At 54.9% G+C, this 24,256-nt stretch overlaps 1 protein-coding gene across 8 annotated transcripts in view; it reads right to left on the minus strand.

The window, feature by feature from the left end:
* Positions 1-319: 319 nt before the first annotated feature.
* Positions 320-24,256, minus strand: part of LOC116952972 (uncharacterized) — a 75,043-nt gene continuing 51,106 nt past the window's right edge. For 5 of the 8 annotated variants that reach the window (XM_076074660.1, XM_076074661.1, XM_076074657.1 and 2 more), the window contains 11 exons: positions 16,745-16,875; positions 16,145-16,245; positions 14,676-15,271; positions 12,971-13,550; positions 12,616-12,796; positions 12,102-12,206; positions 11,196-11,246; positions 10,804-10,873; positions 9,898-9,988; positions 9,372-9,553; positions 320-8,707 (listed from right to left, as the gene is read on the minus strand). In XM_076074660.1, the coding sequence (XP_075930775.1) occupies positions 9,373-9,553; positions 9,898-9,988; positions 10,804-10,873; positions 11,196-11,246; positions 12,102-12,206; positions 12,616-12,796; positions 12,971-13,550; positions 14,676-15,271; positions 16,145-16,245; positions 16,745-16,875 (2,087 nt within the window). In that variant the 3' untranslated portion in view covers positions 320-8,707; position 9,372. The remainder of the gene's footprint in view (positions 8,708-9,371; positions 9,554-9,897; positions 9,989-10,803; positions 10,874-11,195; positions 11,247-12,101; positions 12,207-12,615; positions 12,797-12,970; positions 13,551-14,675; positions 15,272-16,144; positions 16,246-16,744; positions 16,876-24,256) is intronic. The other 3 variants (XM_076074658.1, XM_076074656.1, XR_012947142.1) reach the window with 2 other exon arrangements.

The following is a 24,256-nucleotide window of genomic DNA, read 5'->3' on the forward strand; positions in this document are numbered from 1 at the left end:
GGGGTCAGCAAATCCACGTGCTACTTCATTATTTATAGTCTCACCACGGTCACACGTGATATGTTTACTCAAGAATATTTATGCTCGTACGCTTGTGCCGACGAAACTAAAAGCCTACAACTCTCCCAGCGCAGGGCAATCCAAACACCCCCACAAGGGTGCGCGGAAGCGGATATCACAGAGCTACTTCTGAGATCCCCTTTTCCCACAGCTGTAAATCGGCACAACAAAAGTGCGATCACGTCTTCTCCCCAATCGTAGCGCCACCGTCACATCACAGACGGTCCCCGCTCCCATCACACACTCACAGCAGTAGCAGTTTGGGACAGTCGTTTTTATTATTGGTGTTATTATTCTTATTATCAACATTACGCGTGTCTTTGTGTACGTGCGTGTTCCCGTGCAGTGGGCGGGGGTTCCATGCCGTCACGAATTCACGTCACGCGCAAACGACAGTCACGGGCGAGCGGGCGCCGCGATATTTAAATGACGAGACAATCAATTAAACGCAAGCCAGCAACAGCAGCAGCAAGTTCTCGAAGAAGCGAGCGCGTTAATTCAACTACGTAGCGCGTTACCCGCCCGCCCGCCGAGCCACAAAGACGACGGGTGGCAATTCGCCAGCGTTTTTAAAAACACCACAGGACGCACATGCCACGTGCACACTTCACACCAGCGTGGGAAGGCGGAGGGGGGACATTCATGCACCCGCTGTGACGTCCTCTGCGGGCGAGCACGTGCCGAAAGATGGAGGTGGATGGATGGACGTTACAATGGACGGTCGACGGCGATGACCAAAACGCGCGGTGAGAATTCGCCAGCGACTTCCCCTTCCTTCCTTCTGCTCGATTACCCCCCCCACCCCTCCCCAGCAGTCTGCTGCCCACGTCCTCTTGATCTAACCGACGAAGCTGGTGGAGCGAGGGGTGGTTGTGGTTCGGGTGTTTGACATGGCAAGGGTCAAATCGAGAGTCGGGACCCCGCGTGACGGACTCGACTCGAGCCTCGACAACGCCGCGTGCTCACAGCGACGCGCGAGAGTTGCCATCGTCGTCGGGAACACGAACCGAGGCGATTGGGGGGGGGGGCACAGGGGGGGGGGCATGGGGGGGTGGTGGTTCGGGGCAGCACCCCAACGCATCTGCTTGTCGTGTGCCGAAGCATCTTGTGGGTTGGTGTTACCCCAATCGCAGCACTCGGCGGACCTGCCACGTGTCATATCATTATTGTCATATATATTTTGTTTACAGTTCAGTATTGTCATATCCTTGCAGCGTTTAGAAGTGACAGACAGCAACCTACGTAAAAATTGAAAGCAAAAAATGAGGTATAGATACAAAGGTGGGGGGGGGGGGGGGGGAAATAGGAGAGGGGAAATATGGACATTTAAGATTGGGGGCACAAACATGTACACTTTTATTACATACAGACGTTGCAGCTTTAGTCTCGTTAGTTACGTTGTCTTTGCGTGTTGATTAGTTAACGTGTTCGATAACTCGTCTAACACACGCACACACGTGCACACTCGCCACGACCAAGCGAGCAAAAGGCAGGCTCTGTAACGAGCCATCATCACACTGCCTTATGACCGCAACAACAACAACGATAATTAATTAACCGACCCCCTCCTCCGATAGAGGCAACTCACTTCTACTACAAGTCCAACGCGGCAACAAGAACAGTGAACCACCACGACACGGAGAGAGAGAAATAGGTAAATGGTCGGCGAGCGTGAGCCGCGGGATCTCGTTACTCTCCGCTATTGGAGCAACGAGACGCGAAGACCGACTCCACGTCACGCGTTTACGGCGGCGAAGAGGCTCGCATCGGGAGGGACCTCGTCTCGAACCGTTCCGTTCCACGCACAGCGGCTCACGACGAATGATGGCGAAGCGGCAGCGAGAATGTTAACTACCTCGCCTGGTAATGCAGGAGGTCGTTGGTTCAGCGATCCCGACCCTGACGCCTGCTGTATATTTTTTTTAGTTTGCGTGTTTCTCTCTCTCTCTCGCTCGCTCCCCGTGGTCGCGCGGATTTTTCTCCGGGTCCTCCGGTTTTCCCCACTCCACGTTTAGAGCGTCTAGGGCTGCTATACATTGCTACACGATGAGCCACTTCCGTCCGGCTATTATTTGTGGCCAGTTCGCTTCTGAAAAATACAGAGCTATAGTATATAGCTCAGTGGGGCCTTACCTGGGGAAAATAAAAAAAACATTTGAGAGTTTATACAAATCGGTGGAAATCGATCACTGCCGGTTACCCATCGCTCGACTCATCACAACGCGTTGCCGTTTAAGGGCGCTAATGCCCGATAGGAGTTAATTTAATCGCCGCTGTGATTTTATATCATCGACCATTGACGACGGTTAAGAGAGATGGCAAGTACAGCAAGTGGGCCGTTTCGTCAACCCATCCGTGGCGTGAACCGCTGAGTGTTTTTAATCAACTTGTTTTTTTTCTTTCTGAACGCGTGTTACGTACACGTATCGCGTGGATGTTAAACGATGAATCGACGCATCGTTTAACATTATCTTTGGGTTACAGTGTCACCCCCGCCCGCCCGCCACCACCCCCGCGTATTTAACGCTAAAACCGAGAACTAACTTACACACATAAACAAAGACCCCCCCCCCCCGTGTAGCCTTAACAGACTGTTGGGGAAAAGTGCTGTTAGCGAGTAGCACCGATGAAGGCCGGAACGCCACACGAGGGGGGGGGGGGCAACACCACGCCCGGTCGCCTTTGTATCCCTAAGTGGCTATGTTTATACATCACACCAGGTACTCATTTGAGGGTAAGTGGATCTCGGGGAGGGCCCACGATCGGTTAAGATAATCGTCGCCGGTGTTGGCTCTGACGGCGGACATCGAACTCGGGTCGCCAGGTTCGTAGTGCAGTGCGCAAACCACTACACTGCAGCTACCCCACACATACACACCGACGCGTATGCACATTAACAGCACACATTGTCCTGGAGGCTCCCCGAGGTCTACCAAACTTCAAATGAGCACCTGGTGCGGTGTAAAAAAAAATATCAGCACTGGAGAGACAAAGGCGGCCGGGAGGAGTGGTGCTGGCCACCAGCCCGTCGTATGGCGTGCCGGCCTTCATAGCTTCTGCTGCCCACACATAGCACTCGCCCCAGCAGTCTGGACTGTACTTAACCGATGTATACGTGCTTTTTTAATGCATGTATGCGTTCTCTCCTAATTTTAAATATCTATTACGTGCGACGAATGATATGTACGTATGTATTTATCAAGTGATTTAAAACAAAAAATTCTCCCATTTTCCAACACTGTAATGCAGGACTCAAAATCTCAGCCGGGTCTGTCTGGGTCGTGAACCCGAAACATATTTCCCGTGCACGGCGCGTCCACCACGTCCAGTATAGCCCCTCTCTCTCGCTGTGCCCGTGGCTACCCCGTGACATCGGAGAATATACAGCCAGTGGTCGGGTAACAACACAAATATCCAGTCCTGCACATTGTGCAGGTGTGCGCGTGTGCACGCGTGTGTGTGTACGTGTAACAACAAGACACACGCATGTGTGTACATGTAACAAGACACACACACAGTACAACACATAGCTAGCAGATAACCCCTGACCACCGCGATACAGGGATTTGCATTTCCAGTTGTAGCCAATATTTTCGCCTTCGGGCGAACGTGTGAGACACACACGCGTCACTGAACGTGAACACACCTAGCCCCGGTGTCGCATTTCAACAGACCGCTTCGGGTACGTGCTGTGAACGAGCACACCCCGTGTATGAATGCCGGCACGGCATGCGAGAGGATGGCGTGGCCAGCACCATGCTTTCCCGGCCACCTTTGTCTCCCCAGTGCTGCTAATTACACAGCGCGCACCAGGGAAAGTCATTCAAAGCCGAGTCGAAAGACCGAAGGCCCTAGGAACCGGTTCAAATATTCGCCAGTTATTGGTCGTGACACGGGATTTGAACTCTGGTCGCCGTTTTCGTAGAGCAGCTCGCTAACCACTGCACTACCGCTCCCCGCATATACACACACACACGTGCACGCACACACACCGGAACACACACAAACGCACAAGCCTACACAATCATACGGAACACGTCCACGGAGATTTGAGAGCACCTGGGGGGCTCACCTGAAAATACGTCTACCTGCACACCGAGCACATGGGGAACTCTCCTCCTTCACGGACCTCACGAGCAAACGCACGGGGGCGCGCACAACCTTCGCGCGCGTGCACGCACGCACACACACAGGGGGTTAACACCCCAACACGCCCTGTACCTCCACACGCCTTCGCAGCACACCTGGGAGTGCACACCACCTCCTGCCTACACACACCTGAACACATTTTATTGTACACGGCCCCGACTACGCCGGGCGTCGACGCAAAACCTTCACACCCCGACACACTTCTGTACACAAAACGAGCACACGCGCTAACGCATATTCACAAAGGCCCCCCCCCCCCGCCGTGTAGTCTTTTAACAGACTTTCGGGGCAAGTGCCCTTCGCGAGCACCTATGAAGGCCGGTACGGCACACGAGGGGGTGGTATGGTCAAGCACCACACCCGGACCGCCTTTGTCTCCCCAGCGGCTGTTGTTTACACACCGCACCGGGTACTCATTTAAGGCTGAGTCGACCTAGCGGACGCCCAGGAGCGGTTCAGATATTCGTCACCGATGTTGGCTGTGAGCGGGAATCAACACAGAAAAAGAAAAAAAAACTTCGGTCGGCAGGTTCGTAGCACAGCAACACGGGATCACCACTGCACTAGCACACCACTTTCACATACACACACCTGGCGCACACACACACACACCTGGCGCACACACACACTCACCACTTTCACATACACACACCTGGCGCACACACACACACACGGCACACACACCTGGCCCTTCCCTAAATACGCGAAGCAAAGTGGCACGCGGCGTGGCTCGCAAAATCACGGTGCTCCTAACCCGCGGGGTTACCCACAGCGTGCACGGTCATCGCCGCGGCGATTAATTAAGGGGAAGGGGGGGAGGAGAGGGGATGGCGAAGGGGGTGGATGTTCGAACGGCAACCGAGTATACTCATCCCGAAGGATTCGGCGAAACGCGAGTCGTGAAACAGATTGTGAGACGCGCATCCCAACTTTGTTCTTTCCGTCCGCGTTAAACAGAGGAGAGACGTCGAGCGCGCTCGGGAGCCACCGAGCCGCGAGGCGGCGGCGATCCGGAACGCACCGCAAGCGACCCCACAGTCACACAGTCACGGATCGGTGGCGACCCTGGGGTCGATTCGCGCTTTCGCCCCCCCACCCACCGCCATCACCAATGCGTCGTCGTCAGTCCCCGTTAGACCGGGGGGGGAGGGGGGGTGGGTCAGCCAACCTGCGGCTCTGGAGGCGTATGCAGCTCTTTACAGACACAGCAGCTTCGTGACCTAGTGCGTGTCTTGTGTGTTTGCAATCTCACGCAATGCGGCTCTTTGTGACATTTTAGAGTTTTCGTGCACCGAATTCGTCCCCCCCCCCAAAAAAAAAAAAACCGAGGCTCTTCTTGCCATTGTGGTTGCCGCCCCCCCCCCCCTTTGCGGCGTTCGACATTGCGTCCTGCTCGTCGCACGAGCCGGGCACCCCCTCCCCCACAACCCCGTGTGCGGCGGGCGTCTCCCCAATCACGCACGGCGGGCGTCTCCCCCATCACGCACGGCGGGCGTCTCCCCCATCACGCGCGGCGTGTTCGCGCGTCGGAGACAAACTCGCAACTCTGACGCGCGCGGGGTTCCCTCAAGACCCCGCGCGTTATCGTCAAGGGCGCGTATCGAATTTCCGTCGATCGACCACGCATTTCATCCGCAGGGGGCAGAGCCGTTGGGTCTCGAAGCTATTCGAAGCTGTTCCGTCGGCGACACCGATGGTTGCTGCTGCCGTTGCATGCGGGCCTCCCGTTGCTGCATCAGCACAACGATAATTATCAAGTTATCAACGAGACGAAAACAATTATACATTTAAACGAAGCATAAATAATATCGTTACCTCTCTCCCCAAAAGGCGGGCCCATCAGGACGGGTTATGGAAAACGTTCCAATGTTAGGTCTGGGACTTACATTTCAAATGGACATTGGAACCCGGCACGGCACATCGCGCTCGGTATACCTCTCGTGACTTCCATGGCTACTCTATCACGTGGCCCACAATGCTCGCGTCTGAGCAGCGACGCCCATTGAATATTCAGTGAAAAATCCAATCCCTGGTTCGATTGGTTAATAACGTACGGGCGATCCATTTATAGACACCCCACTCAGGAGAGCATTTAAAACATTTCATGACTTCTGCTGAGAATGGTGGGAGGCATGCAGAGGTATTTTCTCTCATTTCTCATCGTTTTAAATGTCCCGAGTGTCCTACAAATGTTAAAGGCGCAGCCCTGCAATTGCTTGCGTCACTGCTGGCGCAAGGGCCTCCTCACAGAGGGAGCCTCTGGAGTGCCGCCACCACCAGGCGGCCTCTATAAACGAATCACCACCAGACATTGGAAATCTCAGTGCCCATGTGTGCGTGGATGCCCGACGGCGTGGCTATTTATGACGACCCGGCTCACGGCAACGCTCCACCGGCGCGCGCGCATGTCTGCGTGCCGACACCAACCGCAGCAGCATCAACATCATCGCGGCGCGACGACAAACCATGCCGCCCGTTTCCACGAGCAAGAGCGATGGTGGCGATCGCGCCGATGACGCAAGTGGTTTCAATCCGTCACTCGTGCGAAACGGCGTTTCATTCATCCCCCGCCGGCACGGCGGTGACGCCGGACCGCCGTCGGTCGAGCGCACGGCAAACCATCGCCGGCTCAGCGGACGACCGGGATAAGCGACGACACCGCCGCGATGTTATCGGCCAACGCGTGAACTCCCCACTGCCCCCTTCACCACCCCCCATATCTCATCGCGTCTGATAATCTCGAGCGAAGAGACCACCGATTCAAAAACGTGCGCCGCAAAATCACGCGTGCCCCGGCTTTACCGACGAGCTCCGTCGCTGGCCCGGCGACGCAACCGTGCATCCGGGGGATGCAACGGAACACGACGGCGTTCGAACTCCGTACGACGTTTGGCGAGCGTGTGAGCGTGACGCGGGTGCGGTGGTGCCACGAGGGTTGAGACCATGTTTCATCTTGCGAGCTTCTCGAAAAAGTAATCTGCAACTCCGTCCCATCTGTAAAATACATTCCATGACCCCGAAAGAAGATAACGTTAACTCTTAACGAGTATATTCAACACCTACCCTCCTCGCCTTGACGGCATCAACCTGACAAAAACCCCCAACGCCTTAACGCGCCACTCTAACAAAGCCTAAACCGTCAGCCTAACTCTTAAAACGTTACCCTAAATACACGTAAGGGCGGTAAATCTCCAACCTCCATCTTCAAAGTGCAAAACCCGCGGTGGGAGGGGAAGGGGGGGTGGTGGGACTGTGAGACAGACCCAGGAAGGGCGGTGGTGGTGGCACCTGCTTCTTTTCCACTGGCACAACCGAGCCGTGCTGGGGCCATGCCAAGCCATCCCGGCATGGATGACGCGGTGACTCGTGGGGATGACGCGGTGACTCGTGGGGATGACGCGGTGACGCGTGGGGATGACGCGGTGACTCGTGGGGATGACGCGGTGACGCGTGGGGCTGACGCGGTGACGCGTGGGGCTGACGCGGTGACGCGTGGGGATGACGCGGCGACGCGTGGGGATGACGCGGCGACGCGCGGGGATGACGCGGCGACGCGCACAGTGAATGCGTCGTTAGGTCCGCCCCTGGCGCTGCTTGGCCCCGAGCCAAACTCAAAAGTCTGGCTCGGGTTCAAGAGCCAGCGGGAAACCGCCCTGTCCCCCGCGTGCTGGCTGGGCTCGGGTGTGCCAGTGGGGGGGGGAGGAAAAAAAAAACCCCAAGGGGGGGTTGGTAGAGGCGACGATGAACGTTGCGGGGTGGCCACACCCCCAACGCGCTCGCCTCACGGCGCGCCGCTTGCGCCATCGAGCACCACGACGGCTCGCAGGCGGCCAGCGGGCAGGCGGCCCCACGGCCCCACGCGCAGCGGCAGATCGCAAAGCGGCCGGCGGCGGAGAGGGAGGGGGGAGCCAGCCAGCCTGGCCGCGTTTAGTGTTGGTCTGTACAGGCCCCAAGTCACAAGAGCCCCGCTACACAGCACTGTGGTACACAGCTTCGCAAATCCTCACGAGCGACCAGAGACAGAGAGAATATTCAACTTCTACAATAATTTTACATTGACAATATTTACAATCATGTTCCTTTTCTTTTTTTCCTGCTTACTTACTCGAGTTCCGCTTTTCTTAAAACAGAGTATTATTTTTAAACTGATCCTTTTCATTTACATTTACGGTTTCACTCACTCCCCCCCACCCCCCCATCTATTTTTCGTTGCTCTTCTCCGCTTCCGTCTTCAACTACATTCACAACTCGGGGGGGGACGCGTCGACGCATTTTTCCCAGCAGCAAAATGACGCGCGACGGATTCGTGGCGCGGTGGCGGTGGATGAAGCGTGACAGTCAACACTCAAAACGATAACGGATGGGGGGCCGGGGGGGGGGAATAAAAAAAACAATAAACTGTGGGTGCCCGAGCGCGGGAGGCGCCGGTTGCCCGCGAGCGGCGGACAGCGCCGGCGGCCCCAACGTCGGCAGACATCGTCCGTTCCTCGCCTCCGTCCTAGCGGGAAGGTGGCGCACGGAGAGAGAAAAGCGAACGCGGAACGGCGCGCGATTAGGCGACAGGGGTGTGGGAGGACGCGACGAGAGCAACACAACAGAAAGGGGTCGAGTATTTTACCGCGCGACGTTACGAACTCGATCCCGACCCTCACGCCTGCGGTGTCTCCCTCTGTCCCCGCGGTCGTGCGCATTTTTCTCCGGGCCCTTTGTTTTTTTTTCCCCCTCCACATTTAGAATCGACGCGCATTCAGAGCATTTGGCCGCTATAAATGTCCACGTGGTGACGATAGGCCGCTTCGCTGCGCTACCGTTTGCGAAAGCGAGGTCGCTTCTGAAAAAGAGCTACATAGCTCGGTGGGGCCTCGCCTGGAATAATAATAGTTTAAACTTTGATTTAAAGCTTTCGTGACTGCAGTGATTCATATTCTTGGTTCTTTCGGTAAAGTCACGTTGAAGGGAAACAATAAAATAATAAAATGTATATAAAACAATAAAATTCTCACGACGTTTCGACTGCAACAAAAGCAGTCATCATCAGGTGTTAAAACCAACGGCAAGAACATTTGAAAGAAGTTTAGTTTGTTAGTTAAGGGTGAAGGCGGGTGAGCGATGGGGCGGGTGAGCGATGGGGCGGGTGAGCGATGGGGCGGGTGGCGCCGCACCTCAGGCCAGCGAGTCTCCGTTCTCCTCGAAGGCGATGAGCGGGGGGTTTGGCGGCAGCGGCGGTGCCGACGCGCTGCCGACGGTGTCGGCGGCAGCGTCGCCACCCTCGGCCGTCACCGCCGCCTTCATCGACCGCGGCTCCATCGCGAGGTCGATCAGCTCCTCGAAGTCTCGCCCGTTGCTGGAGAGGGAGGGCGAGAGAGCGCGAGGGAGGGAGGCGGAGAGGGAAAGAGGACAAGCGAGAGACACGGGGTGGTGCGGGGGGGGGGGCGGCAGGAGTGTGGGGGGCAAAGGGGCAGATGCGCGCGTCACAGGGTGGAAAGATCCAACTTAAAAACAAATAATCTCATCTTGAATAACCGTGTGGCCGAGCTGCGTGATCCGTTAATTGAGCCGCGTGTCCGCGGGTCATTCATCGAGGCGCGTGCGCGACTCATTCACAGCCAGGCGTGCGATTCATTCAGGGAGCCGTGCGCACGAATTATTCACAGAGCCGCGCACGCCCCGCTCGGTGCGTGGCCTCACCTCCCCTCCGTGGTCAGGCTTCCGACTGCCGCGCTGCCGTTCCCGGTGGGCGCCTCCCGAGCGTGCGTCTGTCCGTTCAAGCTCAGCAGCCCTGCAACGCGGTCACCCCACCGGCACCGCACGTGCCACGGCCTCCGTTTTAGCCGGCGCGTCTACGCAGCCGACCGCAGCAACTCCGCCGTCGTTTAACCATGGCGAGGCGCTCAAGCGTGGAGGACGACAGGGGTAGGAGACGCATTCGCGAGAGGGGCCTGAAAAATCTAATCGATAGTGAAAATTTGATTCAATTGTCTGTTGGATAGTGGAGGGTGGTTGTTAAAAATGTGCAAAACATCTTCACGGTGATCCAACCCAAACGTAGCTAATTATGAATGATAATTACGACCAGTTAAGTAAATTCGAGGCAAACAAAGGGTAGAAGCAGATACCCAGTTCACCATGCTGAATCTGCAACATGTCACCGATGGCACGGAAGAGGTGGGGCTCTGTAATAGGCCTGCTGCTGTCGTGTACGGATCAGAAATACGGACCCTTGACAAAGCAAATGGGACAGAGGCCGAAAAGTGCGTAAAGAAGCATCGGAGAGATGCACGCTTGGAATTACACCGAGAGAGTAAACAACCAGGAACACATCGGGCACATCGCCTAGTATACGCAGGAGATTGTGGGTTCAATCCCTACCCAGATTCCTGTATATTTGGAGTTTGCATGTCTCTCTCCATGTGGTCGCGTGGATTTTTCTCTGGGTCCCTCCGGTTTTTCCCTCCACATTTGTAATCAACATACATTGAGAGTGATTGGTTGATCGATCATTTGGGGCCGGGTCATCCCTAAAAAGTAACTATATAGCTCAGTGGGCTTTACTTGGTCAAATAAAAAAGTTTAGTTTATGCTTGCAGACTTTACCTGGCGAGTCTCCCGTGTCACCGTTGCTCTGCTGATCTGGAGTATCCTCAAGGTCCTTCCCCCCCTCTTTCTGCTCAAATGCACTCGGCACAAACGCAAGCGACCGCACAGTCAGGGCCTGCGTTATCAACATCATGCGCATCGTGAGTACCGGCATTACCATCACCACCACAATCACCATCATCATCAGCACCATACAGGCATCAGCAACAGCACCAACAACATCAATTGCAGCATCGTTGCACGCCTAAAATAAGAGTGGCCAATGTCACCACGCCTCCTCCATCGCCCCCTTCTGCCCTCTATATCCCTACACCCACGGGACTGAATTGTTACGGAGCCAAAGGTAGTTTCCATTTCCACGCCCCAAGTGCCCCTCGCCCCAGATATACCTCCTTGTTGGGTTCCGATTTCCTTGTCCGCTTCATAATTTGCTCCAAACGCTGCAGACAGAGAGACACGACGCAAGGCTTAGTGAACTGGTGAACGTTAAGAAAGCTACGATTCAAAGTGGAAAACTGGGAAGGGTTGTGGTGGCAAATGCTATGGGCGATTCAGATTCGTAAAAGCTTTCGTCGAAATTGGTGGGAGAGTGCATTGTGGGGAGTAGAGTGAATTGAGAGGTAGGAGAGTGCATGGAGGAGAGTGGATTGAGATGAGAGGGGAGAGGCAGGAGAGTGAGTGGAGGGGAGTAGAGTGAGATGAGAGGGGAGAGGTAGGAGAGTGCGTGGAGGGGAGTGGATTGAGATGAGAGGGGAGAGGTAGGAGAGTGAGTGGAGGGGAGTAGAGTGAGATGAGAGGGGAGAGGTAGGAGAGTGAGTGGAGGGGAGTAGATTGAGATGAGAGGGGAGAGGTAGGAGAGTGAGTGAAGGGGAGTGGATTGAGATGAGAGGGGAGAGGTAGGAGAGTGAGTGGAGGGGAGCAGAGTGAGATGAGAGGGGAGAGGTAGGAGAGTGAGTGGAGGGGAGTAGAGTGAGATGAGAGGGGAGAGGTAGGAGAGTGAGTGGAGGGGAGCAGAGTGAGATGAGAGGGGAGAGGTAGGACAGTGCGTGGAGGGGAGTAGAGTGAGATGAGACGGAGAGGGAGGACAGTGCGTGGAGGGGAGTGGATTGAGATGAGAGGGGAGAGGTAGGAGAGTGAGTGGAGGGGAGCAGAGTGAGATGAGAGGGGAGAGGTAGGAGAGTGAGTGGAGGGGAGTAGAGTGAGATGAGACGGAGAGGGAGGACAGCGCGTGGAGGGGAGTGGAGAGGGGCGAGTTGCTGCAAGCCGGAGAGGTGCGTGGAGCGAGCAGGCGGCACCTTTTTCCTCTCGAGCCGCTCCTGCTCCTCTTTGTGAGCCTGGCGAGCGCGCTCCACGCGCTGCTTCTCAGCCTCCTCCCTCGCCCGCACCTCTGCCTCCTCCCTCTGTCGCACGCACGCACGCACAAAGATCCCCCGCGGAGCCGTTAGACTGGTGGGGCAAGCGCCGTTAGCGAGAAGCACCTATTAAGGGCGGCAAGGCACACGAGGGGGTGGGTGGCCGGTACCACGCCCGGCCACCCGTCTCCTCGGTGGCGATGTTTATTCCACACAGCACCAGGCACTCATTTCAGGCGGAGTTGACCTACAAGAGGAGCAGGAGCCGGTTCGGCTATTCGCCGCTCATGTTGGCCGTGAGCGGGAATTAAACTTGGGCCATCAAGGGTCCGTAGCGCAGCGCGCTAGCTGCTGCGCCGCCGCTCCCCCACGCACGCACACACGCATGCGTAAGGACGCAAAAAAACACGCGAGCGACGCGCGTATCGGGCGGGGAGCTGTGGGCACGGACGCGCACCTGTTTCTGTATCTCCACCTGCCGCTCCCGCTCCTCCGTCTCCCTCCTCTCACGCTCCTCCTCCGCTCGCCGCCGCTCCTCCTCCTCCTGCACCCGGCGCTCGTCCTCCAGCCGCCGCGCCTCCTCCTCGCGCCGTGCCCTCTCCTCCGCCTTGCGGCGAGCGATCTCCTCCTTCATGCGCCTGCCGAGAGCGGAGGGAGGGGGACGCCGCTAAATGCCAACGCCCGTAGACCGGGACATCTGTATTCACGTGGGCCAATGTTGAACCTACGCGAGTGCGTGCGATATAAGAGCGCGCGAGTGGGCACGTGTACAAGAGCGCGCGAGTGCAAGCAAGCGGTCGTGCGGTCGTCACTTCTCGGCCTCGGCGTGAGCGATGCGCTCCTGCTCCTCCTTCTCGCGCTGCTCGCGCGCCAGCTTGCGCTTCTCGGCCAGGGCCCGCGTCGCGTCCTCCGCGTTGGTGCTCCCTGCGAGACTCTTCCCACCACCGCCGCCCGACGAGGCCTTGGCCTCGTCCGAGCGACCCTTCCCGACCGGCGTCCGCGTCGCGGCCTCCTCCGTGGCCGCGCTCGGCCGTGCCGCATCGCCCTCCGCCGCCCCGGACTTTTTGGGAGTCTTGGTCGCCGCGGCGGCCGTCGCGGTTGCCGCCGCCGCCTCCACCACCGGCGGCGGCGGCGGCCGCGCAGTTTCGACGGGCCCCGTCGTCTCGGCCGTTCTGGCGCCGCTCTCTCTCCCGGCGCCGTCGGCGGCGGGGTGATCTTTGGGCGACGGTTTGCCGTCGACAGGGCTTTGGTCCCCTTGCCGTTTACCGCCCGCCGGCGCCTCTTGAGTGGAGACGGTGGGTTTGGTGCCGGCGGCGGCGGTCTCGTCAAACCACCCGGAGGCGGTGGGCTCTTCCGATTCGTCACTGTCGACCACAGGAGGGGCCTCTTCCACTGCGGGAAAAGAGGGGTGAGGTCGGCTCGTTAGGCACGGTAAATAGTAAATCTACTGGACATCTGCGAAAACTACTGGATGTGTGTGAAAAAGAGTGTCGTAGCTCTTCGGACTCGTCACGTAATAGATAGCGATTCTGAAATGGTTCAGCCGCGGGTCTTTTTGTTCCCAACTGCAGAAAACACAGCAACGCAGGGAGAAATGTATAACAATTGCAGAAACCCTTTGGACTTGAATGGCCTCTACTCGGGACCACGTTTCAAGACGCTGTACAGAAAGAGCGAGCAAATGTATTAGAAAGAGCGAGGGAGAGCGAGAGAGAGGCAGTCAGTCACTCTTGGTCAGAGGAGATGGGGAGGGTCTCGAGCCTGGACTTGAACAGGTGGGCAGGGAGTCGACAGCATGGATGCCTGGGGGAAGTGAGATTCATACTGTGGGAGGACAATGAGCAACAAATATTTGAAACGTGAAAACCTCACAGAGTCCCGTAATGTGACTCCTTTTGGAGGACAAGCTGCCCACTAGGATTGCATGAACTGGTGAGCGGTGAGAATCAGGTGAGTCTATGACTGGTGAGAGTCAGGTGGGCAAGCGGTGAATCATTTAGGGCCAGGTGCGTGTCATGCGAGTGTCACATCAACCCTGCCAGTAGGAACGGCTGCCCACTTAAAAAAAAAAAATCAGGAGTGATTTCCTGCTGCTCAAATAGGCACTGCGGCAGTCCTCATCACTTGCTTAGAGCCCTGAGCCAGTTGTGAAAATTCCACGTTCCTACAACAGGGGCAAGACTCCCCATTGCGCAAACCACTGTTGACTTTCCAGCAAAGATCTACTCATTTTATCGACCCCGGGGGATGAGTGACGATGGGGCCGAGTCAACCCCCAGTCAGGAACTCGTTGCAACCTTTGAATTGCAAGCCGCTTCGCTCTCCTGCCGAGCCACCTGGCCCGCTGGTTTAGCCAACTTGGCATTCGTGCCATTCCCACAGAGCAAGGCTCATCACGAAGGGGCTGCAATTCCACACAGAAGTCTGCCTTGTCGGCATTGATGGGTGCCGTGCGGTTTTACCCAAAAAAATAAATTTTTAAATGTAATGTAATAAAAAAAAACACGGTGCGCGTACCGACGATGGTGGGCATACGCATCATCTCTCCTCGTGCTCTCTCGGCACCCGGCTTCTCCTCCTCCTTCTCCTCCACCACCGGTACCGGCGCCGCCGCCGCCACCGCCGCCGCCGCCGGCGCCTCAACCACTTCCGCCGGTGCCCCATCGGCGCCTCGACGCTCCGTCGCCGGCGTCATCGCCGCTTTCTCGCGGTACCCGCCGGCGGCCTGTGGTAAAGGTGACGGCGGCGGCAGCGGCGACACAGGCGCGGCCCCGTTGGGCGTGGCGACCTTCGACCCCGCCGCTGGGGGGGATGACAACTTGGGCTTCTTGGCAATGGCTGGCCTCTTCTCGTCCTTGGCGGTGGCGGCATTCGCTCGCTCCTTCTCGGCCTTCGTCTCCTTCTTCTCTTTCGCGTCCTTCACTTCCTTCGCTTCCTTCACGTCCTTCGCGTCCTTTCTGTCGACACGGGGCCGCGGCGTTTGCGGCCCCGACGGGGGCTTGGAGGACACGAAGGCGGCGGTGGCGGCTGGCGACGGGTGGTTGGCCCTCACGGGCCCCGAGGTCTTGCCCGACGTAACGGGCGTGGTGGTGCCGCCGGTCTGCGGGCAGGACCTGTGGCGAGCAGACGCGGCGCCGATGGTAACCCAGCACATTTGATATTCGCGCCGTTTCTTACAGTGCGGGGCTGACCGTGAAGGAAGGCGCTGCGTTTTAAAGACGCGGCGTGCAAGTAGCTTAGCAGCCGGGGGCGATGTGTTGCTGCGTGTGATCCCGATCGAGTCATTTGCGTTGTGCAACTTTGTCAAATTTGGTAGATTCGGACCGTGACGCAGGCACGCAATGGGCGACTGTGAACGCCTTTCGAGGTTTAACACATCCACGGAAATATAACCGGGGCGGGCCAGCTGGATTCGAGACCGCGAAAACCCCTGCAACAAGCGGCCAACGTGCCAGCGTCCGGGGGTCGTGACGAGTCACCGCGGGAGGGTGACGCGGAGGTGACCGACGGCCGGCAGAGCGGGGAGGGCGAATCGGTGAGCGCCGGACCGTCGACCGACCCGACCGTGACACAACCGTGGCGGCGTCGACGTTGGACTCGGTCGTGAAAAGGCTCAAGCCACCGGTTGAGGAAGAGGAGGCGGAGGAGGGTCGTACACTTTTGACAATTGCATTGGTCGCGCTTAAAAAAAAAAATCACGTGTGTAAAAAATCACGTGTGAACGTGAGAGTCTGGTCGGGTGGTGGCCGTCGGTTAACGACTACATGAAGCTAGCGCCACGTGACCTAATCCAACGTACAAACACGGGATCATCGCATCGTCTACGAGAACACACGTTTTGCATTAACCGTAGAATTCTATCAGTAGCTAGGAAATGTGTTGCCGATGATGATAACGGTTACAACAATGTGGACTGTAGAGGGAGGGAGAGAGGGGGGAGGGGGGATGAGGGCACTCCCGGGGAGGGGGGGGGAGTGGGAGAGGACCTGGGAGGGGGCTCGGAACGCCGGGGAGGGCGCAGGATCGGCGAGGCGCTCAGCCCCGCGCCTGGAGACGAGATCCGCTTCTCTTTCTTTAACCGCTCCACCTGCACGGGAAACGCGGGACCACAGTCAATCCTTGTCTTGTGTTTTAAATTATTATAGCAGAACAATAATTATCATAATAATCACTTATTTATTCCAGGAGAGCCGCACCGAGTCCACCACCGAGTCGGGACTCAAACCCAGGCCCTACATGCTGCGAGGCGCGAGCGTCACCACCGCACCACCAATCCTGTCGCCCAGTCGGTACGACGGACAGGGCGGTTTTATTATTCACAGTTGATTCTTTCGGTTGGGCCACGTCATGGTCCTAACAACGGCAAGTGGAAAATCATTACACATTTGCTGCACGTGCGCGACGCCTGCCAACCTGTTGCCAGCTTGTTACATTGTAACCCAGGCCGGTGCCCCCCCCCCCCCCTCCCCCCACCATCACTCCCCCAACTCGTCCGTCTGTCAAGAGCACCGCCGTCGTTTTTAAGAGCGGCCGACGATTGGACGACGCCGGTCGGCGCCCGCCCGGGTCGCCCGCGCGCGCCTCACCAGCGGCGACGGCGTGCTGAACGGCTTGAACCGGCGCTCCTGGCTGCGGCTGCGGTGTCGGTGCTGCTGCTTGCTGTGTGTGGGGGTCAGCACGGGGCTTGCGAAGGCTGAGCGAGGGCACACCGGGAACACTGGCCCGTTAAATCATGCGCAGCGCGCGTGCGGACGTGCGCGAGCACGCGGGTGCACGCGCACACACACGCACGCACGCACGTATGCGTGGAGTGGGGGAGGGGATGGACGCAGGCGACAAGGAAGAACGAACGCACGCATACAGGCACGCGCGCAGACGCACACGTGCATTCGTTCAAGAAAGGCACACGGGCGATGGATCCACGCACGTATGGGGACAGATGAACGCGCGAGGGGCAGGTACACACACGTGCACGCGCATGCCAGCCCGCACGTGTGTGTAAGATTCAGGCGCACGCACAAACACACGCATGCAAGAATGCGGCAAAGCAAGCGCGCGGACAGGTATGCCAAGACACACGGAACGGGAGCAGTGGGGGGAGGGGAGGGGGGGTACCCAAGCAATCCACGCGTGACACACAATGGCAGATGCAACAGAGTAGCAGAGATAAAATGTTAACGAGAGTCAGTTGAATGACGTGGGCACGTGGGTTTGCAGACAATCGCGGGGGTGGGGAGGGGAGGTGGAGGATGCGGAGGGGTGGCGCAAAGAGGAAGGTTGGCCGAGCGGTTTCCACGGGGGAATGGGGGGGGGAGGAGGTAGCAAAATGCGTGGTTAATGCAGACGCGTCAAGAGCAGTCGTGCGGAAAAAGTCGGGAGGAAGATAAACGGAGGCAAAATAAATGGACGTGAATGCAACAAAAAAGCGTGGGCACACGGAAAGAGGAGAGAGGAGGAACAGAAAAAAAGAAAATCACGTTAAAATCATTTAAATTGAGCCGGGTTTACGTGTGCTGCCCACAATCAACATATACTGCAGAAGCCACCAGCGAGGCAAAATTCTCGCGGTGGGTTTACGTCTCGTTTGTGTTGCTCCAGACCCAAAAAAAAAACACTCCACACGGCACGCCGGAGCGTTACACGCAATTGGGGTTATTATGACGGGACCTGAATATATTCACGCGAGACTAGCTGTCCGGGAACTATTCGCATATCTCCCCCACAGCCCCCAACCGCGCTAACCGCCCCCCCCCGAACCCTAACCACCGCAGGACAAAACAATTTGAAATAAACGAAGGTGCTTCCCCCCCCCCCACCCCCCGCATTTGCCGCGAGCGTTTCGTCATGAAGTCGAACGCGATGGCCGTAACGTTTGAGGGCAGGCGGTAAAGCGGCCTGCCCGAAGACATTCGCTCGCCGACGCGTGGTTTTTCGGGCTGTGCCCCACCGCCAAGAGCCATTCGGCACGTCGTCCTAACGCCGCGCTTTCCACGTGTCGGGGGAGCTACGGCAGGAACTGAGTTCAGCCACGGCGCCAGTGCTGTTTGGTTACAGCACCGGGACCATGGTGAGTGGTGGAAATTCCACGATCCGATGGTGTGGGGGGGGGAGGTGAGCCCAATTCAAAGTCTAACGGTTGAGGGCTAAATCGCCTCCTGAGAATCACCTACCATCGTCCCTTTTCTCAAGCTCTCATAATCTTGCTCAATTCAAGAAGCGCGTTAACTCTATTACAAACTTGTTACGGTCCGCGTGGCGTTACGGGCCTCTGAGCCTCGCGCTTAGCAACCGTGATAAAAAATATTTTTATTACAATCAGTTCCAGAAAAATCTCCCTGCACGTGGCGCGAAACGTCAGACATCGTGACGAACGGCGCACGGTACAACCCCAAAACAAGTCGGTGAGTTACAAAGCACAATCACGAATGCGCCTACACAGATGCCCCTAACATGACCCCGACCCACAGCTCCATCCTGGTCGCCCCTTGCAGGTTACCCTTCACAGAGGTCGGACTCATGGGCTGGCACACATCACCCAAGTTATGGGGGAGGCGGCGGCTCTAATCTTTCATATTGCGCCATCGTTTTAGCAGATGATGGCACACACTGTGCCAACCACGCCGGTTGCTGCGTGGCGCAGGGATGGGGGCGGTGATTTGCATGAGGGCGGTCGCCGTTAGAGGTTGGATCGGTGTGAGATTGGTGAGGAGGGCGGCAGGGAGACGGAGGGTGGAAGCAAGGTTAGTTCGCTAAGGGGTTGTTAAACAACGCCGCTAAACCACAAGTCTTGCCCGAATCGCATGTAATGTTAACCTAGTGACATTACAGTATAATACACAGCCCTTAGTTAATCCACTGCTGGATGAAAGCCTGATCATTCTGTGTCGCGGTCATTGGGTCTGTTTGACCGTACTTCACCAGGCTGGTCAATGCAGGTTGGTGACAGCAGAAGATGGTCAGGACCGGTTAAGATATCACTCGCCACTGGTAGTGGCCCAGGCGAGGAATCAAAGTCAGATTATGTGGCTATGCTCATCTTTTATTTCGAGCCATAAACGCTAGTGGTGGAAATTCCATGTTATTATGGTTGGGACGAATGTACATCCACAGTTTAAAAACTGTTGACATCTCACAAAGTGGTTCTCATTAAATCGACCCCCAGGGGGATTAAGGGCCGATTCAACTCCCATGGAGAAAAGGGAAAAAATATATTTTTGTATTTTTCTGAATTTTATCGCAATTGTGGTGTCGGCACCGTATCATAGAGCGAAGAATCCATTTGGAACCCTCGCAGAGACAGTGCAATCTGCCACGTTACACAAGAGCTAATGAAATTGGATATCACAGAACAACTTCTGACATTTTAAAAAAATAAGTCAAACAGACAATAAAAAAAATGGTGTGGAACCATCTTTAATATGACGGAGGTTTAAAAAAAAAGAAGAAGCAATCACTGGTGTCTGCTGGGCTGCGACCATCAACTCCACTGCACTTGAGAACCCGGTTTTAATCACAACTCAGTTACGGGGTGTCTATGCGAGTCTATAGGTCTCTAAGTCAGTCTACGGGTCTCTATGCAAATCACTGAAGACAGGGTTTAGATCACCAATTCACATCACTTGCGAAACCGCTTTAATCACAGGCAGCGGCTGAAACCCGGATTAGAACCTAGCGTCTCAGCAGTGCCGGCTCAGGGTCTTTGAACTTCCACCACCGCCACTACCTTCCGAGATGAATTTGAACGCAATCTTCCAATTAAGAGTAGCACACTGATGCTGCTGCTGCTGCACGATCTGAGTGGGTATTAATCATTAACGAGCGATAATCCCACAATCAATAGTCGGGCGGTAACTAATTAAAAGGAGAAGAAGTGTTCTGCCTATTGAACTGACGTCAGCCGAGAATATCGATCGCGACGCTCGTCAGCGAAAAACGTTGATCACATTTTACTTTTGTGAGCGGAATCGTGGCGTGCGTTAAAACATCTTAGACATGCCTCGCCATCAATAATGATAAAACCCATCGATCGAGAGTGAAACACCGCGGGTTGATATCCGTATTTAAACCGATCTTTACACGCTGTTGGGTTGCTGAGAGTTTGAGAAAACTGACCCCGGCATCGTCGATATCCCTTGGCTGGTAATCCTGGGGGGGGGGGGTGGTGTTTGGGATTTCAATCTGAGGATTAAACTGGGATTTTACCAAGGGAGACTGGTTCCCAATGAATGCACAGACAGATAACAAAAAAACCGCATTAAGTCCGTCACTTAAAATGGCAAAAAAATTGGCGTTTGAAAAGCAACAAAATTCAGTTATGGACATTTCTCTGCAGTGAGACGCGTTGGAAAGTACAGTGTGAATAAGAGGTCACCACTTTAATGAACCTCAGAAGTGGCTCTGTGATATCTCCTTTTCAGGGACCGTGTTCCAACACGGAGTGGGGACCTGCGCTGCCCATTGTGAGCGTTTCCTCCTCCGACGCCGACGGCACAATTGCTCATTTAGATTCCGAAAAGAAAAGACGTTAAATTTTTTTTAAAAAATATATATATTTCACTCCATCTTTCCACCGTGGGGAGATGGAGCGATCTTGACGGAGCGATCTTGACGGGAAATTATGAAATCGGCTCGTGCATAGGGTGCTGGGATGGATGGCATGCGGATGCCTTCATCCAGCAGTGGATTGGTCATGGCTGATGATGGCCACAATGACGATGGTGCGTCCCAGGCAAAAAATGCCCACTCACCATGCAATGCATGTCATATGACATCACCATACTGAGCACGTAGTGCACAAGCAGCCTTGTTTTAGACCAGAATAAAATATTGAGTTAAGGCAGCTGCAGGACTCACGCAGAGACCCAGAGACTCACGCAGAGACCCAGAGACTCACGCAGAGACCCAGAGACTCACGCAGAGACCCAGAGACTCACGTGGAGACCCAGAGACTCACGCAGAGACCCAGAGACTCACGCAGAGACCCACAGACTCACGCAGAAACCCACAGGCTCATGCAAAGACCCACGAGTTGACGATGTACTCCAATGTATGTCGCGATGCGCCCCAGTCCCATTGAGATTATTTTATTTTCCATTTGTGAAAAGTGCACCTGCCATGGCCAGATCAGACACGATGTAAGGTAGAACCTGTCGCTTGCGAGGCAGAGAGCATTCCTGATGGCGAATAATACTGCTGATGCGGATAATGATGAGGATGATGATTAAGGGCCTACGGGCCAGACAGACAGACTTGTGGTTCGGCCGGCTTAACGCTTAAAGCAAGGCAAAATCTCACGCAAGCGGAGAAGGTGAGACGCGGTTACCACCCCGCTCGTGCATGCAGGCGACATGCACACACAACATGCGCTCCGTGTGGGATGGCAGGGTGGATTCAACAGACACACGTGCTCACGCGCGCTCACGCACGCTTACTCGCACGCACACATGCACTGACTGGTTAATGTTACAGGAGCAATTCAGCATCATGCACAGCTTGGCATCATGGTTACATGAACAGAGTTAACATGCGGGACTCGCGAGTTTAAGTGCAGAGTCCATCATAAGTTACTTGCTCTTGATGTTAGTTTACGGTACTTATATTTGCTTATGTTTAATGTATGCTGTTACCGTATTCTCCGGATTAATTAGGCGCATTTTCCCCCCTCTGTATTTTCAAGCGAAAGTTAGGGGTGCGTCTTATATAATCTGGTAGGCGCGTGTGTTAGTGTATGGTTATTATCTGTGTGTGTTTGTGGCCTTCATAGGTGCTCGCTAACAGCACTTGCCCCTACAGTCTGTTAAGGCTATACGGAGGATCTTTTGTATTGGTGTGAATGATAGTGCGAGTACGTGCAAATGTGTGTGTTAGTGTGTGGGGAGCAGTAGTGTAGCGCTTAACACGCTGTGCTACGAACCCTGTGACCCGGGTTCGATTGCCGCTCACGGCCAACACCAGTGACGATTATCTGAACCGGTACTGGGCCTCCCCTAGGTCGACTCGGCCTCAAATGAGTACCTGTGCAGTGTGTAAAAACATCCCCACTGGGGAGACAAAGGCGGCCGGGTGTGGTGTTCGCCACCTACCCCCTCGTGTACCGTGCCGGCCTTCATTAGGTGCTCGCTAAGAGCACTTGCCCAACAGTCTAAGGCTATACGGTGGATATTTGTTTTTGTCTTTGTGACAGAGATCTGTATAATGTTATTGATATCAGGGTTGGGTCTTACTTTCCGAAGCATCTTATAATCTGTAAAATACAGTAGCCAGTCAAAGGTTAAGGTTAGGGCTTTGCCCACTTTCAATTGGCTTGGCAGGTATTAAAATGTGGACTCAGCTATATTTGTGGAAAATGTTTCAGCTTTAAATAACCTTCTATAACATCATAAAATATTACATCAGTCACTCAAGACAGGCTTCTCAATGTGTGCTTTGTCATCGTGGAATGCAAGTGATATGAGAACTTCGCATAGGAATGTAATTGGAGTCATGACAAAATTGACATCGTATCTTATCAAGCTACAGTGCTTCTGGGGTTGGACGGTGGCACAGTGCTTGGCGCACTGCACATTGAACCCGTCCGGTCACCTGAGTTTGAATCATGTCCATGGCGAACACAAGAAGCCAAGAAGCATGCTCAAACAGCTCCTAATGATCCATAAGAGGTTTTTTTTTTTACGTTAATCCCCTCCCACTTTGCGCAAGAGCGCAGAAGTGCCATCACCACATCTACGCCTCTATATAAGGAACTAAACAGGTGGACTTCTCCACAAATCTGCCTGTCGCCTGATGAAGCTGGTTGTAATTACTGGCGAAACGTCGTACTCAGATTGTAAGTGCTGTGGCTCGGCTCTCCAACACACCGGTGTGCTGTACTAGTGACGAATTGGCCACGTTCTGTTTACGTGACAACCCTTACTAGTTGGCTGTCGTGTGGTGGCGGGTTTTAATGACACATTTATATATTTACGCGATCTAACCCAAAAAACACTCTATTATGGATGATATTGGTCACGGAAGCTTACGTGTTAAACTCCTAATGAATGGCAAGGTGTGGGGGAGGCCTTCATCCAGCAGTGGAATAAAAAAAGGGCAATAAATAGTATAACTCTTCCATCTTTTAGAGCAAGTAACTTGTTGCAAACCCTGTACGTATATTTATTTATACATGTAGACACAAAGAAACACATTAACCTGTTATGATGTTAAAAATGTTAGGGATGGCTTGAAATGTCACACAGGGCCATGAGAACACAATCAACAACAAAAATGGAAATGTTAAAGGAAAAAAAAACATGTGGATGCACACACGTTGAGACTGCCGGTTGACGTCGGGACTTGTTTGCGAGGTTAACGAGTGAGATGTGGGACACCGTGGTCTCGGGCAGAAAGATGAGTCAGCCAACGGGGTCGAGATGAGGCTTTGGGAATTCTGCTCCTAACAATTTGAATCGAGGGGGGAGAAAAGGGACGTGGGCCTTCACGGCACGTGGCTCAGCGGTATAGCGAGCGGCTCGCAAGTCGTAGGGTTGCGGCGACGAGTTCAAATCCTGGTTGAGGGGGTTGACGCGGCCCATCACCATAATCATCATCATAATCATTCCTAATGGGGTCCATAAAATGAGTACCACTTTGCGGGGAAGTCAACAGTGGTTTGTGCGCTGTGGATATAATCGCCCCCAATGAAAAGGAACATGGAATGCCCATTAGCAGCTCGTGGCCGAACACAGGAGATGAGCACCGATGCCTCAATGGTCATTCGATCAGGAAGTCACTCATTTTTCGAGCTCAGGATGAGAATTGTTACCGGTCGTTTAAAAAAAAAACTCTTTGCGCATCTAAGTAATTTATGTAAGCTGCTACCTATGCGCAGAGCTCCGCTCAACGAAGGATTCTGAATTTGTAACGCACAAAAGAATTGCTCGGAGGCGCAGTAAACCAGACAAGCAGCGAAGGCGTCAACAATTGCCCAAGCTCTGTAGTCTTACATTGCAATGTTTTGGCCAGATTGTGCCTCTCAATTCCGTTGTTGCTGAAGGACCTTGTTGTATACTTGTGTGAGGTATGGTATTAAGTTTTAAATATATGATGATAGGCGTCATTTA

Source organism: Petromyzon marinus, chromosome 49 (genome assembly GCF_048934315.1).
Source record: "Petromyzon marinus isolate PM22_M1 ecotype Great Lakes invasive population chromosome 49, UKy_Petmar_22M1.pri1.0, whole genome shotgun sequence".
NCBI lineage: Eukaryota > Metazoa > Chordata > Hyperoartia > Petromyzontiformes > Petromyzontidae > Petromyzon > Petromyzon marinus.